The sequence below is a fragment of the Triticum urartu genome, chromosome 1 (genome assembly GCF_003073215.2).
Source record: "Triticum urartu cultivar G1812 chromosome 1, Tu2.1, whole genome shotgun sequence".
In the NCBI taxonomy this organism is placed as follows: Eukaryota; Viridiplantae; Streptophyta; class Magnoliopsida; order Poales; family Poaceae; genus Triticum; species Triticum urartu.
In genome coordinates, this window is record NC_053022.1 from 128,691,833 (window position 1) to 128,719,405 (window position 27,573).

Below are 27,573 nucleotides of genomic sequence, written 5' to 3' on the forward strand. Positions count from 1 at the left end.
CCTAACATTGGCTGCAGTTTTGAGAAAACTAGCATGTGTCAATTTCAGGAACTTTACAGGAAATTGCCTTATGTTACAATCTGAAGAAAGTTCACTAGAGCCATTTGATCCAGAAATTGAAAGGACTTTATTGAGAAGTAGAAGAGAGAATCAAACATGGCTTCAAGTTGCCGAAACTTTGCAAGATCAAGAAGAACAAAAGATGCCTGATCCAGTACCTTTGCTCAGGGACTTGTGGATCCCAAGAGATCATGGGATACTAGGAGAAATGGTGCAACCAATTATTTAGGCAAACAATTTTGAATTGAAGCCTACTCTGATTAACATGGTACAACAGTCCAGATTTGGTGGAACAGCTTTAGAAGACCCACATGAGCATATAAGGACTTTCTTGGAGTATTGTAACACCCTCAAGCAAAATGGAGTTTCACCGAGTGCTATCAGATTATCACTATTCCCATTTTCCTTCAGAGATGGAGCAAGAGTATGGCTTCACTCATTGCCTAAACATCTCAAGGATACTTGGGAGACTTTATTGCAGACATTTCTTGAGAGATACTTTCCACCAACAAAAACTTCTGAATACAGGGACAAGTTAACAAGGTTTACTCAATATGAGGGAGAAAGTTTGTATGACGCATGGCCAAGATTCAACTCTTTAATCAGAATGTGTCCTCATCATGGTTTCGAAAGATGGTTGGTGTTACAAACCTTTTACAAAGGACTGTCCACTCAGACCAGAGCTTTTGTCAATTCTGCTACTAGAGGAGGAATCATGAACAAAACCCTTGATGAAGCATTTGCATTGATTGGAAGTATGGCGTCTCATCATTTCCAATGGTCAAGTGAAAGAGCAATAGCACCACCACATCCTGGTGTGTATAATGTGTCTGCAAATGATAGCATGGCGACTCAGATTGACATCTTGAAAAAGAAGATGGATAGTATCATGTCAAATTGCATCGGTACATCTGTAGCTTCAGTAAGTGTGCCTCAAATGTATGATGTATGTGGCCAAGCAGGTCATCCTTCAACATAATGTACCTTCTATTCAGCAATCGGATCATCGGTTTCAGAAGTAATTTATGCCCAAAGTCAAGGTCCATTCTCAAATAGCTACAATCCTTCTTGGAGGAACCATCCAAACTTGTCGTACAAGAACAATCAGTCATATGCAAGTGGATCGACAATACAAGGAAATCGACCACCAAATCATCCAAGTCAATTTCAAATGCCGAGGCAGAATGAACAACAAAATGTTCAGTCAAATGGAATGGAGGAAATCATGAAGATGCAGTTGGAATTGATGAACAAGATGACAAATGAAGTTAATGGCTTAAAAGATTCTGTTAAGATGCTTGTGAGCAAAATGGATAGTATGGTGGGAGAAAATGAAGCAAGGCTGCCTACTCAACCAATTCCAAACCCGAAAGCTCACTGTGGGGCAATATCTTCAGTTGATGCAGTGACTGCAAGGAGTGGAGTTATGATAGGACCATTACTTCATATTCCGAAGACATATGTGCCTCCTGCTATGAGGCCAAGTTCATCTGGAACTCCACATTCAACATCATCAGAGAAAAAAAAGGAGAAAGAAGTTGATTACCGAATTGAAACTGAAGTCGAATTTCCTGGTTTTCAAACAAGAGCTGAGCCTTTGCTAGAGGAAGCAATAACAACCAATAACATTCCCTTTCCTGAGAGGTTCAGCAAACCCAAAGATGACAAGCAATTTGCCAAATTTTTGGGAACTATGAAAGGAGTTCAGATTACTATTCCTATTCTTGAAGCTGTCTTGCATGTTCCGATGTATGCTAAATATTTCAAGGAATTATTAACAAAGAAAAGAAGCATGTCTGAGCCAGAAGTTGTAACTCTATCAAAGGAATACAGTTTAATAATTCAGAATTCCATGCCTGAAAAATTGGATGATCCAGGAAGTATTTGTGTACCATGTGTGATTGGAAACAAAACTTACAGTGCTCTGTGTGACTTGGGATCAAGTGTTAGTGTGTTACCACATTCAGTTAGCAAAAGGATGTTCTTGGGAGAATTAAATCCAACATCCAAAACTCTTCAGTTAGCCGACAGAACATATAGGAGACATGTTGGAATTCTTGAGGATGTTCCAATCAAATTTGGGAAGTTTGCTTATCCGGTTGACTTTGTAGTGCTAGATATGGAGGACAAGAGTGAGGTTGTGATTCTTGGAAGACCATTTTTGGCCACAGCTGGTGCACTTATTGATGTCCAAGAAGCTAAATTGAGCTTGAGGTTTGGAAATGAAAAGGTGGAGTTTGACATGAAGCATGCAACACATGTTCCGCAAAGAGAAAAACACTGCTACAAAATTGATACATTACAGAAATGTGTGGAAGAAGGTTATGAAGAGAGGTATGGAAGTAATTGTTGTGAAGTAGTTGAGGAGGACAATAGTGAAATTAGATATGAGGAAATCAGACCTGTGAGCATGTTGGAAAGTAGTGCAAGACCATTAGAGAAGATGCAACCAAGGCAAATAGAAATGAAACTACTTCCAGAAAGTTTGAAGTATGCATGCTTAGACAATGAAAACCAGTGGACAATTATCGTAAACGACAAGTTGATGGAAATGCAAATAAAAGGGCTTCAAGTAGTTTTGCAAAAGTACAAGGATGTTATTGGATATTTGATTGATGATATGAAAGGGATAAATCCTGCTGTCTACTCTCATAGGATTTACTTGAAAGAAAGTAGTGTGCAAATTAGAGAAAGTCAAAGAAGGTTAAATCCCCATTTGCAAGAGGTTGTCAAAAAGGAGATTCTTAAATTGCTCTCTACTGATATCATATACCCAATTTCGAACAACGAGTGGGTGAGCCCCATTCACATGGTGCCCAAAAAGGGAGGAATAACTGTTATTGAAAATGAACAAGGGCAAACAATTCCTAGTAGGACTGTCACAGGGTGGAGAATGGTCAATGACTTCAGAAAGTTAAATGAAGTAACAAGGAAGGACCATTTTCCTTTACCTTTATTGACCAAATGCTGGAAAGGCTTGCTGGGCATGAATATTTCTGCTGCTTAGATGGGTATTCAGGATTCTTGCAAATCCCAATTCACCTGGATGATCAAGATAAAACAACTTTCACTTGCCCATACGGAACATTTGCTTACAAAAGACTAGCTTATGGACTTTGTAATGCACCCCCAACTTCTCAATGGTTTATACTCTCTATATTCTCTGATATGATAGGAATCAAAGTGGAGGTGTTCATAGATGATATTACAGTCGTTGGAAAAAGTTATGAAGATTGCTTGAATAATCTAGCAGCAGTTCTTCAGAGGTGTTCAGAACACAATCTAGTCCTAAACTCGGAGAAGTGTCAGTTTCTCGTTAGGGAAGGAATTATTTTGGTACATTTGGTATCTAAAAGAGGAATTGAGGTTGATCAAGAAAAAGTTGAAGTAATATCAAAACTTCCACCACCTGTAAATCTGAAGGGAGTGAGGATCTTTTTGGGACATGCTAGGTTCTATAGAAGATTCATAAAGGATTTCTCCAAGATAGCCAAACCCCTCACTAATCTCCTAAACAATGATGTCAAGTTCAACTTTGATGTAGAATGTGAAAAATCCTTCAACTTGCTGAAGGAAGCATTGGTCACTGCTCCAGTAGTCCAACCCCCTGACTGGGAATTACCATTTGAGATAATGTGTGATGCAAGCGACTTTGCTGTAGGTGCAGTACTTAGACAAAGAAAAGGAAAAGATTTGCATGTAATATACTATGCTAGCAAAACACTTGATGATGCTCAAGCTAATTACACAACCACCGAAAAGGAGTTGTTGGCAGTAGTGTATGCCTCTGACAAATTCAGGCAATATCTTGTGGGATCTCATTGTGTAGTTTACATAGACCACGCTGCAACAAGATATTTACTCGGCAAGAAAGAAGCCAAGCCAAGATTAATTAGATGGATACTCTTGCTTCAAGAATTTGATGTGGAAATCAAGGACAAGAAAGGAGCTGAAAATGTTGTGGCAGATCACTTGTCGAGATTGCAAAACAATGTAGTAGACTCCTTACCTATCAATGATGTTTCACCAGGGAGGAATCTTATGCAAGTGACTAGTATACAAAACTATACACCATGGTATGAAGATATAGTTAATTATCTAGTTTGTAACAAAGTTCCTACAGATTTTGGTTATCAAAAGAAGAAGAAGAAATTCCTATCAGATATGAAGCACTTGTTTTGGGATGAACCTTACTTATTCAAGCATTGTGGTAATGGTATTGTTCAAAGATCCTTGCCGGAAAGTGAAACTAAAAGTGTGATCTATCATTGCCATTCATCCCCTTATGGAGGTCATGCAAGTACTCGAAAGACTCAAGCAAAAATTTTGCAAGCAGGATTTTATTGGCCAACTTTATTCAAGGATGTACATTCCTATATTGAAGCTTGTGATCCTTGTTAGAGAACTGGAAAGATTTCAAAAAGGCAAGAGATGCCCCAAAAAGGAATTATTTAAGTAGAGCTCTTTGATGTTTGGGGAATTGATTATGTTGGACCCTTGCCATCATCAAAAGGGTACAAATACATATTGGTGGCAGTGGACGATGTGTCAAAATGGTTGAGGTTGTGCCAACCGTCAATGCTGATTCCAAGTCAGTTTGCAATTTATTCAAGCAAGTGATCTTTCCAAGATTTGGTGTGCCACGGATTGTTATCAGTGATGGAGGAACACATTTCAACAACTCCCAACTAGAATCTCTCTTAGCAAAATATGGAGTTCGTAATCACAGAATTACAACTCCATATCACCCACAAGCAAACAGACAAGTGGAGCTGTCTAATAGAGAAATAAAGGCTATCCTCGAGAAGGTAGTATCAAAGTCAAGGTCTGATTGGGTACTGAAATTACCAGACTGTAACACCCTCGATGCGGCTATATCTCCCACATGTCGAAGCATGACTTAGAGGCATAACCGCATTGAAAGCAATGTCGCAAGTGAGGTAATATTCACACGACCAATGTAATACATAAGGGAAAAAGATACATAGTTGGCTGACAATCGCCACTTCACACAATTACAAGAATATAGCATTACAACAACCAGATACAATCAAGGTCCTACTACGGAACCAAAATAAAAGAAGACTACCCCAAATGCTACACAGATCCCCGATCGACCCCAACTGGGCTCCACTACTGATCAACTAGAAACGGAAATGACACAAAGGATAAGATCTTCAACGAGCTCCTCCTTGAGCTTGGTTGTGTCACCTGCACGGTATCATCGGCACCTGCAAACTGGTTTTGGAAGTATATGTGAGTCACGGGGACTCAGCAATCTCACACCCTCGCGATCAAGACTATTTAAGCTTATGGGTAAGGTAAAAAGGTATGAGGTGGAGCTGCAGCAAGCGACTAGCATATATGGTGGCTAACATACGCAAATGAGAGCGAGAAGAGAAGGCAAAAGCACGGTCGAGAATCTATGATCAAGAAGTGATCCTAGAGCAACCTACGTCAAGCATAACTCCAACACCGTCTTCCCGGATCCTGCCAAGAAGAGACCATCACGGTTATACACACGGTTGATGTATTTTAATTAAGGTCAACTTCAGGTTTTCTACAACCGGACATTCACAAATTCCCATCTGCCCATAACCGCGGGCACGGCTTTCAAAAGTTCAAATCCCTGCAGGGGTGTCCCAACTTATCCCATCACAAGCTCTCATGGTCAACGAAGGATAATCCTTCTAGTGGGAAGACCCGATCAGACTCGGAATCCCGGTTACAAGACATTTCAACAATGGTAAAACAAGACCAGCAACACCGCCCGAATGTGCCGACAAATCCCGATAGGAGCTGCACATATCTCGTTCTCAGGGCACACTCAGATGAGCTCCCCATACAACTAAAACAAAACCTCGAGTTTCCCCGAGGGGGCGCTGCACAGGGCTCTAGTTTGGACCAACACTCAGAGGAGCACTGGCCCGGGGGGTAAAATAATGATGACCCTCAGGAGCGCGACTCCCAAGGGAAAAGAAAAGGCTAGGTGGCGAATGGTAAAACCAATGTTGGGCATTGCTGGAGGAGTTTTATTCAAGGCGAACTGTCAAGGGGTTCCCATTGTAACCCAACCGCGTAAGGAACGCAAAATCTGGGAACATAACACCGATATGACGGAAACTAGGGCGGCAAGAGTGGAACAAAACACCAGGCATAAGGTCGCGCCTTCCACCCTTTACCAAGTATATAGATGCATTAATTAGATAAGATATATTGTGATATCCCAACATAATATCCATGTTCGAAACATGGAACAAACTCTAATCTTCACCTGCAACTAACAACGCTATAAGAGGGGCTGATCAAAGCGGTAACATAGCCAGACAATGGTTTGCTAGGACAAGGTGGGTTAGAGGCTTGGTTTAACAATATGGGAGGCATGATAAGCAAGTGGTAGGTATCGCAGCATAGGCATAGCAAAAGAGCGAGCAACTAGCAAGCAAAGATAGAAGTGATTTCGAGGGTATGGTCATCTTGCCTGAAATCCCGCAAGGAAGAAAAAACGAGTCCATGAAGAAGACAAACGTACGTAGTCGAATGGGTCCTCACAAACGCGACATTATCGGAACCAACCCGAAGAAGCAACACCAGAAAGAAGCACACAACATAGTAAACAACCACCACATAAACATGGCATGATGCACAACCAAATATTATGCATGTCCGGATTAATGAGGCTTGGCATGGCAAAGTGCGCAAGCAATCCTACAAATTAAGTGGTGCTCAATATGCAACGAGTTGCATATTGACGAAACACCACGACAAGTTATTTAGTTCGATCTCGTTTATGTACCCAACAATATTAAATATTGTTAAACATGGAAAGAGGGAGAAGCAAAGTAAAACTACCTATCTAGTCAAGTTTAAATGAGGCCGGAAGCAACGAACAACAATTCCAGAAAATCCTCATATGCATTGCTTAGGTTTGGTACTGTTCTGCCCTAAACACAATTTTAGGGTTGTTAAACATGCAAAGAAAGGTCACCATGTTAAACTAGGCATTTTTCTACCCCATTTACATATAAAGATTATTAGAAACCGAGCTACGGTTAATTAGTTATGGAATAAATCATTTTAACATCGCATAGGAGCAAATTTAAACAAACATCATTTTAGACATTTTAAACATGGATGAAAGTGGCATATAATTAACCTACACATAATTCTAAGCATTTTTCATATATAATTCATTTTAGTATGATGCACGGTTGATGAGTTTTTATATGCAAGAAGTGCAAGGGTTTTTCTGCAAATCTGTAAATCCCTGGTTAAATGCTAAATTTGCAGAACTGGGAAAAAACCCTACACGGGCCGAAACTAAAACTGGAGCAGTCCCAACAAAAGAAAGACAAAGGGGCACTGGGGCTCTCTCACCATGGGCCAAGCCCAGACGGTGGAAGAGGCAGGCCGGTGGGTGTTGGCTGGGCCTGACACGGCCTCGGCGGAAACGGCTGGCGGCTTGGGCACCGACGCGGTCAACGCACTGGCACCAATTCAATCGGCTTTAGACAGGGGCGAAGCGGAGCAGGAGGCAGAACTTGGCGCTCGATGCAGAGACTTCGCGGGCGCAGGATCGGGTGAAGCAAGGGGAGGTTTCGGCCGGTCGGAATCCGGCTGTGGAGACGTGTTGGCGTCGAGGTGCGGCGGCGCTCGCGAGGTCCGGCGAGGACACGTCTTGAGGCGGAGCGGGGCACCAGAGGAGGCAAGCAACGACGCCGGCTTGGACGGCACGAGGCTGAAGATGGCGGGGCGCGATGCGGGGCAGGGGCTGAACTCCGGCTCCTCGACGCGAAGACCACCGGCATGACAACGGAGCTTGGCGAGGCGGCAACTCCGGCGGGCGATGCGGTCAACGGGCTGCAGGCGCGGGCTTCTCCTTGGCGGTGGCAGCGTGAAACCGAGGACAATGGACGCCGGCTTGGGGCGAAGCAGAGGAAGCGGGTCCGGGTCGAGAGGTCGATGTGGAGCTGCTGGGTGGCTGTCCATGGACGGGCAGTGTCGGCTGCGCGGTCTACGCTCGGAGCAGAGCGACGACGCGAGGAGGCGAGGCCGAGCTCTCCTGCTCGGGGCCTCGGGCAGGCGCACAACGGGCTCACTGGGATGGGGCGGCGCTAGGAAGAGGAGGACGCCGGCGAGCTTGCTCCCGAACGAGGTGGCCATGGCGGGGCATGCTCCTATGGTGGCGATGAAGATGGGCGGCGGTGCTCCTGCTCAAATAGCAACAGGGGCCGAGAGATGAGAGGAGGGGGACCGCGAAGAAAGAAAAGGAGGGAGAAAGAAGAGAGGACCGACGAGGGTGAGGTGGCCCTCTGGTGGCCTGCCTGGCCGGGATGGTCGTCGGCGGGTCACCGGCGCGGCGGTTGGGTCGATACAGGAGTGAGCGGGGGCTCCTCCTCGAGCAAACGTGCTCGAGCAGAAGAGGGAGGCGGCGCTAAGCACCAGGTGACTAGCTCGGAAGACTAGGAGAAGGTTGGTGGCGGCGGATCTGGAAACTGGGGGTGATTGGTGGGTTTGGATCGGGAGCAATCCCGAGGCGGAGAGGACTGGCGGCGGCGACTAGGAGGATTTGGAAGATGGGACAACTCTCCTAAAATCTATTTGGACTGATATTTATAGCAGATGGATTTGGGAAGGGGCTACCTTGTCTCTCCGATCGAAATCGGATGTTCGAGAGAAAAAGAATAGGTAGGGAGTCCAAATAATAAAACGGTGGTATTTTGTAGATGTTTGGGGATGATCCGGACCCAACGGTGACGACTGTCCGGGTCTGGTCCGGGAAAGTTTCGGACGCGCGCGCGAGGAGGGCCGCGGGCTGACGAGAGAGGTTAGGTTAGGCCTGGCGGTAGGTAGTGGACTTTGCAGACGGTCTCGAGCTGAGAGAAAAGAAAAGAGAGAGGCCCGGCGACGTTTTCCAGAGACCGAAAACGTCCGACGATAGACCGGCTATACTGCCGCTATAGTTATCCGTTGGGGCATCAAACGATCTCCGAATGCGATGAAACTTGACAGGCGGTCTATCTACACTATAATAAGACCACACGTCAACTCTCATCCCATTCTGAGAACATTTTCCAGCCACTTATAAAATACTATTTCGGACATGCCGCGGGCGCGTGCAAGTGTTGTTGGGCACATAACGGACAACGGAGAGAACTCAGAGAACCCGGACGAATGCAAGTTTTAAAACATGATGATGCAATGCACATGATGACATGATAAGATGCAACACGCAAGCAAATGACATGGCAACAACAGCGAATAACAGGAAGACACCTGGCACATCGGCCTCGGGGCGTTACAACACTCCACCACTACGAGAGGATCTTGTCCCGAGATCTAGAATGGTACCGGAGGGCAAACGGAAGAGAAAGAGAAGAGGTAAAATTAAGTTGCTTCTTTGACAAACGAGTGAGACCAAAGAACCTTGAAAAGGTTAAGCCATTCGGGAAAAGAATACAATGGAGATGACAAAGCTGAAAACACTCTGTTAGAAAAGAGGAACAAGGGAGAACAACTTCGGGCAGCACTCCGATTGAAAAGAAAAGGAATTGAATAAGAACTTGGTAAGAAGAGGAGATACTTGACGAAATCACAACGTACTGCCTCCGGAACAAAAGAATAGACGATAAATAATTGAAATAGGAGAATGGAGAAGAAAATGCCAACTTCTGCCACAAAAGAGCTTGAAGATCACCCTTCCAAGAAAGTTAAACGGAGTTCTTGGAAAACCAACAACGAAAAGATTATGCTTGTTGTGGGCTTATGGAAAACATCTCAAATTATGAGGTGCCCCCCTGCCACTCACGGGAAAAAGAATTGGATTGATATGAACGAGGAGACGAGAAACTTATTTCACCGCTAGGATAAAAGAAGAACTTGGGTCATTTATGAGCACCACAGATAGCAACAATCCTTAGGGAAGGCTTTAGGTGAAATATAACCCAAGATAAATCCAACGAAGAGGTTGATGGATTTAAAATATCTCATTCTTAACAACCTGTGAATCATGAAACATGAACTCAAATTATCAAGAATGACATAATACCACCTCCAATGACACGGAAGAAAGAATTTCACTCCAGATAGCAAGATGAAGAATGTTTGAGCTCCTCTGAAAAGAATCTCGATGAACACTTCGAGAATGAATTAACTCCTTGCTGAACCATCATGTAGAGCCTCCATGAAGAACTCTGGTAAAGAATGATCAAACGAAAGGAAAGAGAAGTTGAAAACATAAGGTGAAACCTTGTAATGATTTAGATGGATCTCCGTGATGACATAATTGAGAGAGCTTGGAACTCCAGGAAAGAAAAATATGACACAATTGAAAACCGAGAACTTGATGAGCCTCCGGAATACGGAATTGAGTTTACTCGATGAAACAAAAATAAGAATTACATTATGCTTATCTTTCACCAATTTAATTGATGACAAGCAACGGATTTGGCATACTACTTATTCTCGTAGAAAGGATTAATATAGATATTGCATAAATTTGAGAAGGTCTTCGACGAACCACCGGTAGGATGAAAGAATGAATGAATCGATACAAAAACAAAGGAAGAGAAATCTTGAACGAGCCACCGGTAAGAATTAGAGAACAAATGAGGATACTTGAGGGGATTTAGATACAAATGAACGAATAAAATATGAACTGATTAGAGAACACTTGAGTGATGGACCGGTAAGATTAGGAGAATGTTAGCTGAAAACTGGAATGAATAATCCCGAAATGATGGCCTTCAGAGAATCAAACCGAGAAGACTCCTGAATTACTCCGGATGGGTGAAAAAGAATTCTGACAATCAAAAATAATTATGAGAGGATGGCAACAAGCTCGAATGACGAATCTTGAAGAGAATGGAGCAAGATTGAAAGAAGAATCTTCTTCGGTCTTCAAAATCCAAGAATGACGACGAGAAACACCACCATGAATTATTTAGACATTTTGGAAGAATCAAAAACGAAGAGGTTGAGCCAACGATGAAAAGATTTGACAGATCTTGGAGAAGACATTTGACTGATGATAATTTATTCTTACGTCAAACTTTAAAAGATTTGAGAATAGCTCCGGTAAAATAAGAGGAGTCAGGTAAGATCCTGGAAAAAGACCTGTGGGTTAGGGGCCACTCAAAGAAACACCGTTGAAAAGGTCGCTTGGAAGATAGATTGCACCGGTTGAATTAAAATACTTGAATGAGAGAACATCCTCGAAAGATCTTGAACGAATGTAGAGTGGAAACATGAATCTTCGAGATATCTTTAGCTCTCCGGAACAATAGAATAGCGAGAAATGAATGAATATGAGGAGCACCAGCAAGAGGAGGTATTTTTAACGAGGAAAAAGGGATATGATCAACACCAAAAGCTTGAATTGGTCCATGGGAGAAGAAAAGAGAATGAATAATGATGAACTTGACATTCCGCTACTATTTTCCTGATATTCACCGGATAAGAATATTGACGGAAAAGAATGGAGAGGCTTCACATCAATAACATGATAGTTGAATAAGAAATCCGAATCCTTGAAGGAAAAAGGGTTGGGAGGGTGGGGAAAACAAAGACAACTTGGGACGGATGAAACAAACACCGTTGAGAAGAACTGATAATAGATCTTGCGAATGTTGACAAGATTGGATCCACTTGAAGAGAGACACGCCAGTTGAAAAAGAATTAACATGACAAACTCGATGATTCAAAAGGATTAGTATTCCCATAGGAATATGAGAACACCACTTAGACAAGGGATGGAATCAACATTTTACTTCGAAGCAACTCGAATACCACAACTCAAAACAAAACAAAGGATTGGCTTGCAGAATAAGCCGGAACAAACATATGATAGAGATTTCATCTGAAGTTTTCGTGGTGGGGCCTACACGGGCTCGATCGTAGAGCACCATCATGTACAAGGCAGTGCACATGACATACGAAGCGTCCCCAAGTCGGCAAAGCCAAGGACTCTTTAAGACACAACAAGACCACTGTAAAACCAACCATGAATAGGCGGACCACTAGACGTCGAACCCCAATTTCATATCATACATATGTCGGAAAGATATCCTAAGAGCTACTTGATTTCCCACTTATAAACTCCCGAAATTTTCCGGTTATGCAATCAGGTGTTGGGGATATAGGGGAAGCATAATATCTCACCCAAAACTAGCAAATCCTACATCCAGCTGTATCCATCCTTCAACACATAACCAAGAAACCTTCGGAAATCATCTACCTCAACCTTCGAAAAGCATCTGTTATACAAGTTATGGCAATACTCCCAAACTCCCGCCCTAGTACTGGGTGGTGTCGGCGTTCTGGGAACGGGGGTCCCCAGACTTGCCTGCCTGCGGCCTGTGGCGTGGCTCAAAGGGGGGCCCAGCACGGCCTGTCTTCACCAACACAAACCCAAGACCCTCGTGAGGGGCCAAGCCTCGCGGGGCGGACGACGTGGAGCTTCCTCAGGCACGGCCTCGTCATGCTGGCTCATGAGGAGGCAGAGAGATCAAGGCGGGGTACCTCACGAGGTGCCCGTGACGCAAGCCATGACGACTCAGGGCGCCAGGCGGGTGCCAGCCCGCGCAGCGTCCTCCTTCCCTCTTTGGTGCAAAGGGGGCAAGCGCAGTCGCGGAGTACCGAGGCATCAGGCAAAGGTTGCCATTTCGGTGCAACGAGACCAAGACCAGGAGGACTACGAGACGGAGGTCACCATGGAGCCCAAGACGGCGTCATCACCAGAGCTTTGCACAGGCGAAGACTGCTTTTGTCAGGATAGCTGATACTTGCTGTCCCCCTTCAAATTAGCCCGCCATTGTTGGCTCCCTTCCCGCTCAATATTTGGGGAGAGGACCAGGGCCTCTATAAATAGGACTAGCCACCCCCAGGGTAGGGAGGATCGAGAATCAGCCAACCCAGAAACAAGCTGGGGTCGAAATCAGGGTCGGTCAGTTGGAGGAAAGCAGAGAGAGAGAAAAAGGTGACTGAACTCCACCGAGCAGTTCATCGCCCCAGCCAAGAACAGACCCTCGCGAGGCTGTTCTCCCTTGTATTGTTCATCATCATCAACCCAAGAGGCAATCCACCACACCACACACTGGAGTAGGGTATTACACCACAACGGTGGCCCGAACCAGTATAAACCATGTGTCTCTTGTGTTGTTCTTTCCTTAGTTTAGATCCTAGAATGGCGGAGGGGTGCAGGTAGGTAGGGGGCGAAATCTCCGCGCGCACCCTAGTGTTCGAACCTCAAGGGTCTACCGGAACCCGAAATCCGACATTTGGCGCGCCAGGTAGGGGTGCGCCGGAATTCGTCTTCCACCGCCCGTTCTCCTCCGACCATCACGCCCATGTCTGACGCTCGTCGGGCCCGCGCCGAGCGCCGGGCCGCACTCGCTTCCCGCGTCGCCCAGACGGCCCCTGTCGGCGGGCATCCACGCTGTTCCCCGTCACCTGCCGTCAACGCCGCCACCGGCCCGGCGGGGGATGGGCAGCAAGCATCGTCCCAGCATCCGTCCATGCGGCAAGACGGCCGCACCGCAACTCCCTCGCTCACCCCAGCTGGTTCTTCGTCCCGCGCGCTCCGCGCGCCCATGGAGGCTCGAGCTGCACTCATTGCCACAAACGAGCTCCTGCGCTACCGTCCCGTCTACGAAGAATGGCTCGACCGCGTTGCCGAGCTCGTTCGTGCCGCAGGGGGCTCTCCTGCGTCGTCCGTTCCACTGCACCGCACCCCGCCCCGCGTGGGCGACGAGGCTCCGGCAGCGCCCCGGCCGCCTCCTCCTCAAGAAGACGCCATGGCCCCAAGATGCGTGGCCCCTGGGCGGAACCCGCTCCGTCAGGCGCCAGCGCGGCAAGAGCAGAGCTGCCAGGAAGTCCCTCGCCCGCAAGAAGCTGCCCGGGCGCTCCCTGCTCCAACACGTCGCGACCATGCTCCTGCTCCCGCACATCAAGACCCCGCGCTGCTCCCAGCTGCAGCGCGTGGGGACATGCAAGACCAGGCTCTCCGTCACCCAAGGCCTCCCGTGGCCACAGCAGGCTGCCGCGCCTTCACCACCGAACTACGCAGCGTAGCGTGGCCCGGCAAGTTCAAGCCAGACCTGCCTCCTCGCTACGACAGCACGGCTGACCCTGCAGAGTTCCTCCAGCTCTACGAGCTAGGCATCGAAGCTGCCAACGAAGACGAGAAGATCATGGCGAACTGGTTCCCCATGGCACTCAAGGACGGGGCCCGCACCTGGCTCCTGAACCTGGCTCCAGGCACAATCTCCTCCTGGGAGGAGATGCGCACCCGCTTCATCGCCAACTTCCAAGGCACTCGCGACCGGCCACCCGCCGTGACCGACATGCGCCGCATCAAGCAACAGCCCAGGGAAACCCTGCAGAAGTACATCCAGCGCTTCAACAACGCACGCCTCAAGATTCCCAAGGTGACTAAGGAGGCCATCATCTCGGCCTTCTCCGACGGCGTGCGCGACGTCAAGATGAAGGAGGAGCTGGCGATGCATGAAGACCTGTGCACTTCCTTGGAGCTGTTCAACTTGGTAAACAAGTGCGCCAGGGCTGAGGAAGGGCGTCTCTCCCTCCTCGAGCTGCCTGCCGCGGACCCAGAAGCGAAGAAGCCCAAGGCCAAGGACGTGAAGCGCAAGGGGGCTGCCGTGCTCGCGGCAGAACCAGACACCAAGCGGGGCAGAGATCAGCCCGAACCCTCCAAGGGCAGCCGGTACTGTGTGTACCACGACCTCCACACCCACAACACCAACGAATGTCAAGAACTCCGAGCCGTGCGAGAAGGAAGGATCGGCCGTCGCCCCGACCGCAGTGACCGGGGCTACGGCCGAGGAGGAGGAAGAAACGCAGGACGCTGCGAAGACCGTGGGCCGCGCCAAGGGTGGCGCGACCAACCTCGCGAGGATCGCTGGCAAGACCCGCCTCACGAGAGAGGATGGAGGGATCAGCCTCGCGAGGGAGACTGGAGGGATCAGCCCAAGGCAACGTAGGCCTCCCACCGCTGCCGCCGCAGCCAAGGAGAAACGAGGACCGCCACCAGGACGAGGAGGCTGGGGGCTTCCAGGAGCCACGCGCGATCGCCTGCATCTTGGGCGGAGCACAAGCCCCAGCCTCTCAGTGCATCTTCAAGCAGTTGGCTTGCGAGGTGAATGCAGTCCTCCCCAGGCCCGAAGCCACGCGCCCCCTCAGGTGGTCGGCATGTGCCATCACGTTCAGCTCAGCAGATCAGCTCAAGTGTGCGGCTACAGCCGGAGTCCTCCCGATGCTTTGTTCTCCAATTATCAGCAACGTGGTGGTCACCAAGACCCTCATCGATGGAGGGCAGGGCTGAACGTCCTGTCCGTGGAGACGTTCAACAACCTCCAAGTGCCCTACAGCCAGCTTCAGCCAACCAAGCCATTCTCCGGTATCACTGACGGCTCCACGGTCCCGATTGAGCAGGTCCGCCTCCCTGTCACCTTTGGGGCACGCGACAACTACCGCACCGAGCTCATCGACTTCGACGTTGCTCACATTCGCCTGCCATACAACGCCATCCTTGGGTACCCAGCGCTGGCCAAGTTCATGGCCGTAACTCACCACGACTACAACGTCCTCAAGATGCCAGGAAGTGGCGGAGTCATCACGGTGCCCTGTGAAGAGAAGGACGCGGTGTGTTCCCTGGAACGAGCCTTTCAGGCCGCGTCACTGGAAGACCCGGATCGTGGAAGCAGGAGGCCTCCCGAGACCACCCCCAAGAAGAAGAAGACATCGTCCGGCCCGACCACTCAGGAGGCAGGCCCCTCTGGGCCCGCGCCTTCCCAGGGGGAGCCTCCCTCCATCGCATAGGAAAGCGTGCCCGGCGCCCTCCTCAGGCAGGGCTTGGGGGCTCTCCCCTGGAGGGCCACCGACCTGGCTAGGGTCATGAGGGAGGCGCTTGGGCACCACATGGAGGCATGTTTTGAAGCACGTTTCCCTCGAGAAGGAGCAAGGCAAGGAGATCCAGATCCTCAGGAGTTTGTCAGCAAGGCCATTCAGGAGCTACAGGAGGCAAGAGTCATGAAAGGCGGCCGCCGCTTGCCAGCAGTGGCCCCCCATACAGGCGAGGATGGTGGGCTGCGCGTCTGCATCGACATACCAGGGCTCAACCGGGTCGCCTCTCTGGAGCGCCTCTAGCCCTCGCGAGTGGGGCGCTGCGGAGGTCCACCCCACAGCTACGTTCGCATGCCTTACGGCTTGCCGAACGCGGCTGACGCATACCAGCGCCTCATGAGGGGCATCACAGAGGCACGAGAGGCCAGGCATCCCGCAGCCCTGGCAGAGATGGAGATGACCCGCGAGGAGCCGCCAGCGCCTCCGGAGCCTCCCGAGGCCCCTGGGCCTGGGGGCTCGTGAGGATCGGCTCCCGCAGCCCACCGAGCCTGCTACACCAACACCCCTTCATCCTCAACATCATCAGGTGACATCTTTCGAGTTTTACTTCCAGCTGGGAGCGCCCCCAGGGCTGCATTATTCCCAGGCCGTGTGGGTCCGTCCTTGCGGCGTGTATCCCTTTATTCCATGTTGTTAGCTTACCTTGTTGGGGGCGCCCCTCGGGCTGCATGACCCCCCCAAGTCGCTCGGGCCTGACCCAGTGATGTCCGCGTTCCCAACATCTCTTTGAACGAATCCACTCCTTCGCGGCTAATGTGTTTTACCCAGTTGCCTGCTCAGCTGACGCCAACTAACGAAGCTGCTCCCAAATGGCATGACGCTTGCGCATGGGTCCGTCCCTGCAATGCCGACAAACCTGGATGGCTGAGCTCTGGCTGCGGCAGCCCCGCATAGCGTCACCTCATCAAGCCTTCAGCGCCTCACTACCCCTCGGAAGCAACCCACGGCTGACCGTCAATTGTCATGGCAACCCTTTGCTTCTTCTATGATGGACCTGCAGGACCTTCCGAAGGAGCTGCGTCAGGCGAGGCCCTTGCGGTGTCTCCTTCGCTCTCGTCCGTGCGAACCGCTTGCACGTTAAAGGGGGGGGTGCCTGAGCATCGCGACTCGGGGCTCCTACTGGCTCTCCAGCCCTCACCCTCTGGCCTTGACCACGGCATCGCGACCTGGCATACCAGAGACGGCTGAGACTCGCTCGAGGGCCGGGACCCGAGGACGTAGAGCATAAAGGGGAGCAAAAGCGAGAGGGGAGAGATACACGAGGACGTCGCCAAGCAACCTCGCGCCTGCCGATGCACGGACCCGGCGACACACCAGGGAGCGGCCCCTTATCCTCGAGATAAGTCATCGCCCGGAAGTGCCAGCTACCGTGGCGCCATCCCCGCACCTAATGCTATCCCATGTTAGTGAAGCCGCTCTCCTTTCTCACCGAACGATGGCTGCTTGGGCGCCAAAGGGGACCTTCTGAGCATCGCGACTCAGGGGCTCTTACCGGACTCCGGGTCGCTCACCTCCTGGCCTTGACCACGGCATCGCGACCTGGCATACCAGCGACGGCTGAAGCCGCCTTGGGACTGGGACCTGTCGGCGCAGAGCACCAAGCCCTCGTGAGGTTCAAAAGGGAGGACTGAGCTAAGATGGAATGAGCAACTCGCGCAATTCTACGACAAGGGTTATATATACAAGACAAGATCACAGGCACCTTACAAGTCCCTACGGGACGCGTTTTTGATTCCTCACAGGGAACGGATCCTAAAGGGACACAAACTACGCACGTCCCTGCAAAAGACGCCATCATCAACAGTGGGCCGTCAAGCGCCGATGCCAACCCCATCCAGATCAGAGTCGGCGACGGCCTGACGAGCCCACCCTGCTCCAGGAGCGGCGCCGGCTCGGGTGCTCGTAGCTGTCGTCGCTCGTCTCCGGAGTCGCGAAGAGCTCCCCGGAGTCGCTGGAACCTCCGACGCCTCCACCGCCTCCACCGCCTGAGGAGCCTCCAAGGGAGTGGGTGGCATGCCCAGTCCTCATCACAGCAGGGCCCTGGCCACCTTCCCCGGGGCAGCACTCCAGCCGGCGCCCGCTCGCATCGAAGACCTTGAAGAGCATCACCGAAGCACCATCATAGTCCAAGTGGATCGCGAAGACTCCCCTTGTCCTGCAAACTCGGGCGATCTCCCTCCAGCCCCGGGTCATGTAGACCTCACCCGGGGCGACGACCGCGACCTCTACCTCGGTCGCGAGGGTGCTGCTGCCGGTGTGCTACAGCCAGAGCTCCAGGGGCTCCCCCTGTGGGATGATGGAGGCGAAGAAGGAAGGAAGGCGGATCCAAGACTGAAGAGGAATGGCGACGTGGAGCACGAACTCTTGGAAGGAGCCCTCGCTGTGGACCCCAGGGGGACGACCCACACCTTAGTGACCCGGCGCCGCCGACGGCGGCGCCGCCCGTGGCAGTCAGCCACAACTCCTTCGGGGCCCTCGATGTGGGCGTACAATGGAAGTGGGAACCCCGGAGGCGCCCGCTCGCCCCAAGGCCTCGGAACCACCTGAAGGGCCCCTTCGTCCGGGCCATGGGGGATGAGCCGTTTCTTTGGGGGGAGAGGGTCTGGCCCCTCTCGGGGAGCCTTTCCCTTCTCTGCCGTCGAGAACCGGTGGATCGAAGCCATCACGGCAAGACGGAGCAAGGATCGGGAAGAAGGAGAAGCAAGGAGGGGTGGACTGGAAGGGCGCGCGCCCTTCCATACTTATGGCCGGCGAAGGCCAACCGCCGGCCTCCACGATCGCAGGTAATCATGACATGTTTTTGCATGCAGGACTTGTCCCATCCGTGCAGTTGCCGAGGCGTCGTGGGGAAGTGGAGGCGCCCACGTCCAGTCAACCGCCATGCGGCGCCCAAGGCCGCAGGCTGTTAGGGCCCGCGGCGCTTTGCTCTTGCCCTTCCGCCTCCCTGCACGGCCAAGCCCGGGTGCGCCTTGGGCCCGGGGGCTACTGTCGGCGTTCTGGGAACGGGGGTCCCCAGACTTGCCTGCCTGCGGCCTGCGGCGTGGCTCAAAGGGGGGCCCAGCATGGCCCGTCTTCACCAACACAAACCCAAGACCCTCGCGAGGGGCCAAGCCTTGCGGGGCGGACGACGCGGAGCTTCCTCAGGCACGGCCTCGTCAGGCTGGCTCACGAGGAGGCGGAGAGATCAAGGAGGGGTACCTCACGATGTGCCCGTGACGCAAGCCATGACGACTCAGGGCACCAGGCGGGTGCCAGCCCGCGCAGCGTCCTCCTTCCCTCTTTGGTGCAAAGGGGGCAAGCGCAGCCGCGGAGTACCGAGGCATCAGGAAAAGGTTGCCATTTCGGTGCAACGAGACCAAGACCAGGAGGACTACGAGATGGAGGTCACCATGGAGCCCAAGACGGCGTCATCACCAGAGCTTTGCACAGGCGAAGACTGCTTTTGTCAGGATAGCTGATACTTGCTGTCCCCCTTCAAATTAGCCCGCCATTGTTGGCTCCCTTCCCGCTCAATATTTGGGGAGAGGACCAGGGCCTCTATAAATAGGACTAGCCACCCCCAGGGTAGGGAGGATCGAGAATCAGCCAACCCAGAAACAAACTGGGGTCGAAATCAGGGTCGGTCAGTTGGAGGAAAGTAGAGAGAGAGAGAGAAAAAGGTGACTGAACTCCACCGAGCAGTTCATCGCCCCAGCCAAGAACAGACCCTCGCGAGGCTGTTCTCCCTTGTATTGTTCATCATCATCAGCCCAAGAGGCAATCCACCACACCACACACTGGAGTAGGGTATTAGACCACAACGGTGGCCCGAACCAGTATAAACCATGTGTCTCTTGTGTTGTTCTTTCCTTAGTTTAGATCCTAGCATGGCGGAGGGGTGCAGGTAGGTAGGGGGCGAAATCTCCGCACGCACCCCAGTGTTCGAACCTCAAGGGTCTGCCGAAACCCGAAATCCGACAGGTGGCGTCGAGGTTATCTCACCAACAACTGCATAAAAGAGATTTTCGATGTCGGCGAAACTAAACTCAGGTATTCTAGAACTGCAACGATAAAATTGTGACCACAACACCTCACAGCTCAACTCCCCGGGACACTGCCACAACCCCTAAATGACAGGAGGCACCAAGAACAATGTTCTCGTCACAAAACCATCAGAACGATTCCAAGATACCCGTGTGATCCTAAATTTTTCTTTAGTGAAATTTGAGAAGAGAAGAGTCAAAACTCTACGTCGGGATGCCTCACCAGAGCGACGAAGGGACTGAGGAGTAAAAAGAAGTCCTAACTCTCTGATATATATAATTCCTAAATGACTCGAAACATTTCTAGACTCAATAACGCCAGCGATTCGATCAAGCAGGGGGCTTCTAAGGTCGGGGAAGGCTCTGATTACCAACTTGTAATGCCCTCGATGCGGCCATATCTCCCACGTGTCGAAGCATGACTTAGAGGCATAACCGCATTGAAAGCAATGTCGCAAGTGAGGTAATCTTCACACGGCCCATGTAATACATAAGGGGAAAAAAATACATAGTTGGCTGACAATCGCCACTTCACACAATTACAAGAATATAGCATTACAACAACCAGATACAACCAAGGTCCGACTACGGAACCAAATTAAAATAAGACTACCCCAAATGCTACACAGATCCCCGATCGACCCCAACTGGGCTCCACTACTGATCAACTGGAAACGGAAATGACACAAAGGATAAGATCTTCAACGAGCTCCTCCTTGAGCTTGGTTGTGTCACCTGCACGGTATCATCGGCACCTGCAAACTGGTTTTGGAAGTATATGTGAGTCACGGGGACTCAGCAATCTCACACCCTCGCGATCAAGACTATTTAAGCTTATGGGTAAGGTAAAAAGGTATGAGGTGGAGCTGCTGCAAGCGACTAGCATATATGGTGGCTAACATATGCAAATGAGAGCGAGAAGAGAAGGCAAAAGCACGGTCGAGAATCTGTGATCAAGAAGTGATCCTAGAGCAACCTACGTCAAGCATAACTCCAACCCCGTGTTCACTTCCCGGACCCCGCCGAGAAGAGACCATCACGGTTACACACGCGGTTGATGTATTTTAATTAAGGTCAACTTCAGGTTTTCTACAACCGGATATTAACAAATTCTCATCTGCCCATAACCGCGGGCACGGCTTTCGAAAGTTCAAACCCCTGCAGGGGTGTCCCAACTTAGCCCATCACAAGCTCTCACGGTCAACGAAGGATATTTCTTCTAGCGGGAAGACCCGATCAGACTCGGAATCTCGGTTACAAGACATTTCGACAATCGTAAAACAAGACCAGCAACACCGCTCAAATGTGCTGACAAATCCCGATAGGAGCTGCACATATCTCGTTCTCAGGGCACACTCAGATGAGCTCTCCATACAACTAAAACCAAACCTCGAGTTTCCCCGAGGGGGTGCTGCACAGGGCTCTAGTTTGGACCAACACTCAGAGGAGCACTGGCCTGGGGGGGTAAAATAATGATGACCCTCAGGAGCGTGACTCCCAAGGGAAAAGAAAAGGCTAGGTGGCGAATGGTAAAACCAATGTTGGGCATTGCTGGAGGAGTTTTATTCAAGGCGAACTGTCAAGGGGTTCCCATTGTAACCCAACCGCGTAAGGAACGCAAAATCTGGGAACATAACACCGATATGACGGAAACTAGGGCGGCAAGAGTGGAACAAAACACCAGGCATAAGGTCGCACCTTCCACCCTTTACCAAGTATATAGATGCATTAATTAGATAAGATATATTGTGATATCCCAACATAATATCCATGTTCCAAACATGGAACAAACTCTAATCTTCACCTGCAACTAACAACGCTATAAGAGGGGCTGATCAAAGCGGTAACATAGCCAGACAACGGTTTGCTAGGACAAGGTGGGTTAGAGGCTTGGTTTAACAATATGGGAGGCATGATAAGCAAGTGGGAGGTATCGCAGCATAGGCATAGCAAAAGAGCGAGCAACTAGCAAGCAGAGATAGAAGTGATTTCGAGGGTATGGTCATCTTGCCTGAAATCCCGCAAGGAAGAAGAAACGAGTCCATGAAGAAGACAAACGGACGTAGTCGAATGGGTCCTCACAAACGCGACATTATCGGAACCAACCCGAAGAAGCAACACCGGAAAGAAGCACACAACATAGTAAACAACCACCACATAAACATGGCATGATGCACAACTAAATATGATGCATGTCCGGATTAATGAGGCATGGCATGGCAAAGTGCACAAGCAATACTACAAATTAAGTGGAGCTCAATATGCAACGAGTTGCATATTGACGAAACACCACGACAAGTTATTTAGTTCGATCTCGTTTATGTACCCAACAATATTAAATGTTGTTAAACATGGCAAGAGGGAAAAGCAAAGTAAAACTACCTACCTGGTCAAGTTTAAATGAGGCCGGAAGCAACGAACAACAATTCTGGAAAATCCTCATATGCATTGCTTAGGTTTGGTACTGTTCTGCCCTAAACACAATTTTAGGGTTGTTAAACATGCAAAGAAAGGTCACCATGTTAAACTAGGCATTTTTCTACCCCATTTACATATAAAGATTATTAGAAACCGAGGTACGGTTAATTAGTTATGGAATAAATCATTTTAACATCGCATAGGAGCAAATTTAAACAAACATCATTTGAGACATTTTAAACATGGATGAAAGTGGCATATAATTAACCTACACATAATTCTAAGCATTTTTTATATATAATTCATTTTAATATGATGCACAGTTGATGAGTTTTTATATGCAAGAAGTGCAAGGGTTATTCTGCAAATCTGTAAATCCCTGGTTAAATACTAAATTCGCAGAACTGGGAAAAAAACCTACACGGGCCAAAACTAAAACTGGAGCAGGCCCAACAAAAGAAAGACAAAGGGGCACTGCGGCTCTCTCACCATGGGCCAAGCCCAGACGGTGGAAGAGGCAGGCCGGCGGGCGTTGGCTGGGCCTGACGCGGCCTCGGCGAAAACGGCAGGCGGCTTGGGCAGCGACGCGGTCAACGCGCTGGCACCAATTCAATCGGCTTTAGACAGGGGCGAAGCGGAGCAGGAGGCAGAACTTGGCGCTCGATGCAGAGACTTCGCGGGCGCAGGATCGGGTGAAGCAAGGGAGGGTTTCGACCGGTCGAAATTCGGCCGTGGAGACGTGCTGGCGTCGAGGTGCGGCGGCGCTCGTGAGGTCCAGCGAGGACACGTCTTGAGGCGGAGCGGCGCACCAGAGGAGGCAAGCAACGACGCCGGCTTGGATGGCACGAGGCTGAAGATGCCGGGGCGTGATGCGGGGCAGGGGGCTGAACTCCGGCTCCTCGACGCGAAGACCACCGGCATGACGACGGAGCTTGGCGAGGCGGCGACTCCGGCGGGCGATGCGGTCAACGGGGATGAGCAGCGAGCTGGATGGGCTGTAGGCGCGGGCTTCTCCTCGGCGGTGGCAGCGTGAAACCGAGGACGACGGACGCCGGCTTGGGGCGAAGCAGAGGAAGCGGGTCCGGGCGGAGAGGTCGATGTGGAGCTGCTGGGTGGCTGTCCATGGATGGGCAGTGTCGGCTGCGCGGTCTACGCTCGGAGCAGAGCGACGACGCGAGGAGGCGAGGCCGAGCTCTCCTGCTCGGGGCCTCGGGCAGGCGCACAACAGGCTCACGGGGATGGGGCGGCGCTAGGAAGAGGAGGACGTCGGCGAGCTTGCTCCCAAACGAGGTGGCCATGGCAGGGCATGCTCCTGTGGTGGCGACGAAGACGGGCGGCGGTGGTCCTGCTCAAATAGCGACAGAGCTCGAGAGATGAGAGGAGGGAGACCGCGAAGAAAGAAAAGGAGGGAGAAAGAAGAGAGGACCGACGAGGGTGAGGTGGCCCTCTGGTGGCCTGGCTGGCCGGGATGGTCGTCGGCGGGTCACCCGCGCGGCGGTTGGGTCGATCCAGGAGTGAGCGGGGGCTCCTCCTCGAGCAAACATGCTCGAGCAGAAGAGGGAGGCGGCGCTGAGCACCAGGTGGCTAGCTTGGAAGACTAGGAGAAGGTTGGTGGTGGCGGATCTGGAGACTAGGGGTGATTGGTGGGTTTGGATCGGGAGCAATCCCGAGGTGGAGAGAACTGGCGGCGGTGACTAGGAGGATTTGGAAGATGGGACAACTCTCCTAAAATCTAGGGTTTTGGACTGATATTTATAGCAGATGGATTTGGGAAGGGGCTACCTTGTCCCTCCGATCAAAATCGGATGGTCGAGAGAAAAAGAATAGGTAGGGAGTCCAAATGATAAAACGGTGATATTTTGTAGATGTTTGGGGATGATCCGGACCCAACGGTGACGACTGTCCGGGTCGGGTCCGGGACAGTTTCGGACGCGCGCGCGAGGAGGGCCGCGGGCTGACGAGAGAGGTTAGGCTAGGCCTGGCGGTAGGTAGTGGACTTTGCAGACGGTCTTGAGCTGAGAGAAAAGAAAAGAGAGAGGCCCGGCGATGGTTTCCGGAGACCGAAAACGTCCGACGATAGACCAGCTATATTGTCGCTATAGTTATCCGTTGGGGCATCAAACGATCTCCGAATGCGATGAAACTTGACAGGCGGTCGATCTACACTATAATAAGACCACAAGTCAACTCTCATCCCATTCCGAGAACATTTCCCAGCCACTTATAAAATACTATTTCGGACATGTCGCGGGCGCGTGCAAGTGTGGTTGGGCTCAGAACGGACAATGGAGAGAAATCGGAGAACCCGGACGAATGCAAGTTTTAAAACATGATGATGCAATGCACATGATGACATGATAAGATGCAACACGCAAGCAAATGACATGGCAACAACAGCGAATAACAGGAAGACACCTGGCACATCGGCCTCGGGGCGTTACACAGACACACTGTGGGCATATAAGACAGCTTATAAAAGACCAATTGGAATGTCACCATTTAGGTTAATATATGGAAAAGCATGCCATCTACCCGTTGAACTTGAACATAAAGCTCAATGGGCACTAAGGAAACTCAGTATGGACCTTGATACAGCAGGAAAACATAGAAAACTTCAACTCTGTGAAATGGAAGAACTGAGAGCTGACTCTTACGAGAGTGCAAGAATCTACAAAGAAAAGACCAAGATCTGGCATGACAAGCATATATTGAGGAAAGAATTTCATCTTGGACAGTTGGTATTGGTCTACGGTACTAGGTTTCATTTATTTCCCTGTAAATTCAAGTCAAGATGGTATGGCCCTTGCAAGGTGAAGAAGATTCTGAAAAGTGGTGCTATCCAAGTGCAAAGTTCTTCTGGAGGTCTCTTCCTTGTAAATGGTCAAAGACTAAAGCCTTACATCCCTGGAGACACACCTCTGATTTCTGAAGACGAGAATGCAAGCGAAGATCAAGACCTGGAGAAGGAAATTCAAGAAGGCGAGGGGAGCCAAGAGGTGGTATCAATCCCTGCAGGACCCTGACCCCACTGAAGAGACATGGTCGAGCTAAAGACCTAAAACAAGCACTTTTCAGGAGGCAATATGAATGCTTAATAAGTTCTTTTCCTTATTTAGTTTTCATAGAAAAGTTTTTATCTGTCTATGTCTTTCTTTTTCAGCGAATAAAGGCAAGGGGAGCACAAACAGGGAACACAAACAAAGAAGAGTGGAGAGAAGAAACTAGGGGAGAAGATTATACAAACACCAGGTGATTCTGTTCCACTTGAAGCAACCTTTAGAAAATTCAGTATGAGATGTGGCATTTAACCGCATTGAAAATCTTTCTTTTTCTGCATTGTGACACATTACTCATCACTTCAAAGTAGGATTCACCCCAAGAAGATTGTCAATTCTCTTAATACTAAAACTTTGAAGTTGTATTCTTCTTATGGTAAATTGTCATAATGAATATTTTATACCTCCGTGTAAATGTTCAATGGGAATGCCTTGAGTCTAAGTGAAACCTACTGATGAATTGACGTGCTGTGTCTGACTGTCCCAAGTTAAGCTAAGTAACTAGTGGCACTTAAGTAGTAACTATGATCTCTGGATCTATAGTCTGTGAAAATTAGTGCCATTAGCTATGGATTTCTCTTTCAATTACTCCTATTTTACTTAAGCTAAGTAATTTTCAAATAAATATATAATATGTTTATAGTAATTTAAGTCCGATCGACCTACAGTACCATGTCATGTTCCCTGGATCGGTGGCTTGTGAAATCTGGTAGATTGGACTGTAAAATTTTATATAAAAATGCTATAATTGTCGAACCAGGTGTATACCATGTACTCTGGATCGGTGGTATGTTCCTTTGGGGAGACAATAACAAAAAAAATCTAATAATTGGCTGAGCCAGGTGTATACCATGTTCTAGGTTTCGGTGGTATGTTCCTTTGATGAGACTGATATAATATCATCACTTGTGCTTTAAATTCAATAAGTAACTTGTTTTTCTAATTGATTTTGGGGTCCCAGCTTATCTTAGGGCTGAAGACACAGCTAGCTCTTGATTAATAGGATTCACTTTCACTCAAGACCATTGACTTGGAACATTACAGTGTGTTATAAATTATTGCTTATCGCAATTTAGCTTTAGTAGAGTACAATTTCCTAGTTCTAGTATTGTCGGAATTACTATCTATCCAAAAGTGCATCTTTACTAGGCAGTGTGGTTTGTGTCACCATCATTTTCCTTTACTTGAGGGAAACCAAAGATCTGGGTGTGGGGGAAATTGATAGCACATTCATTCATATAGTATTTCAAGCCTTTTTGCATAACAAATCAAACCTATGACCACAGTTTTTACTTATAAAGTATTCATTCTTATAGAAATATTCCTATTATGATATTTTTACAACACTTATTCATATCTTGCAGGACTGGTGCATTTAGGCACCCAAACTTCATTGAAAGTGTATACAACCTTCAAGCTAGGGATCATCTTGTGCGAAAAGATAGAACTAGAAGGGGCGAGCTGAAAAGAACCAGGGACTTGCGCACCTAGTCAGACAGAGAAGAAGAGATGTCTGCTCATGCGCGTGAGAGCTGGTCTGGCGCGACCATCCAAACACATGTCTGATCCTACGTGCGAGGCCACGAGAGAGCAGAGGAGTAGAGGGGGTTGAAGGAAAGAAAACCACCAGGGCCGGCTGCCTTTTTCTCTCCTCCTCCTCGCTGCCCTCCAGGGTGCTTACCAACCACCAGATCTACAGCAACGCAGAAAACAGGGATCGAGGGGAACGAGAGGGAGAACTAGATCGAGGTTTTCGGGAGGCTTGCGGCGTGATTGATCCACCGCGAGGCCTCTCCTTCCTGACCTTCAACCTCTGTTTCTTCTCTTCATCACTGATGTTCGTGCTGCTCTGCTCCAACTCCGACGACCGTCGCTGCGGCATCTCCTCGACACCAACAGTGGGACGCCGGACCCTGGTGGTGCTCTACTCTGGGTGGTTGGCTTACCTCCTTCGAAGGCCGCCACAATTACTTCTCAAGGCCGGGTCCTCCCCTGCTGATCTTCACCAAGACTTCTTCACCACGCTGTAGTTCTACCCCAAGGATCCTCTACTGCTACTCTTCTTTGCCTGCAACATCTACAGCTTGAACCTCTCTCTT

At 49.7% G+C, this 27,573-nt stretch overlaps 1 protein-coding gene, 1 long non-coding RNA gene, 1 other non-coding gene and 1 pseudogene across 3 annotated transcripts; 1 reads left to right on the forward strand and 3 right to left on the reverse strand.

The window, feature by feature from the left end:
• Positions 1-580: 580 nt before the first annotated feature.
• On the reverse strand, positions 581-687 carry LOC125533272. The gene has a single exon (XR_007294202.1). It is a non-coding gene; the product is annotated as a small nucleolar RNA R71 (small nucleolar RNA).
• A 544-nt stretch (positions 688-1,231) lies between these two features.
• Positions 1,232-25,488, forward strand: LOC125532767 (annotated as a pseudogene).
• On the reverse strand, positions 7,355-8,745 carry LOC125551538 (keratinocyte proline-rich protein-like). Its single transcript, XM_048714797.1, has 2 exons — positions 8,356-8,745; positions 7,355-8,270 (listed from the first exon to the last, which is right to left on the reverse strand). The coding sequence occupies exon 2, from the start codon at positions 8,221-8,223 to the stop codon at positions 7,558-7,560; it is 666 nt and encodes a 221-aa protein (XP_048570754.1). The 5' UTR covers positions 8,224-8,270; positions 8,356-8,745; the 3' UTR covers positions 7,355-7,557.
• Positions 22,794-24,190, reverse strand: LOC125551548. Its single transcript, XR_007302783.1, has 2 exons — positions 23,849-24,190; positions 22,794-23,763 (listed from the first exon to the last, which is right to left on the reverse strand). It is a non-coding gene; the product is annotated as an uncharacterized LOC125551548 (long non-coding RNA).
• Positions 25,489-27,573: the final 2,085 nt, after the last annotated feature.

Bases quoted from the DNA above. Each gene is read 5' to 3' on its own strand.
- LOC125551538 (XM_048714797.1), bottom strand. From the start codon at position 8,223: ATGGCCACCTCGTTCGGGAGCAAGCTCGCCGGCGTCCTCCTCTTCCTA.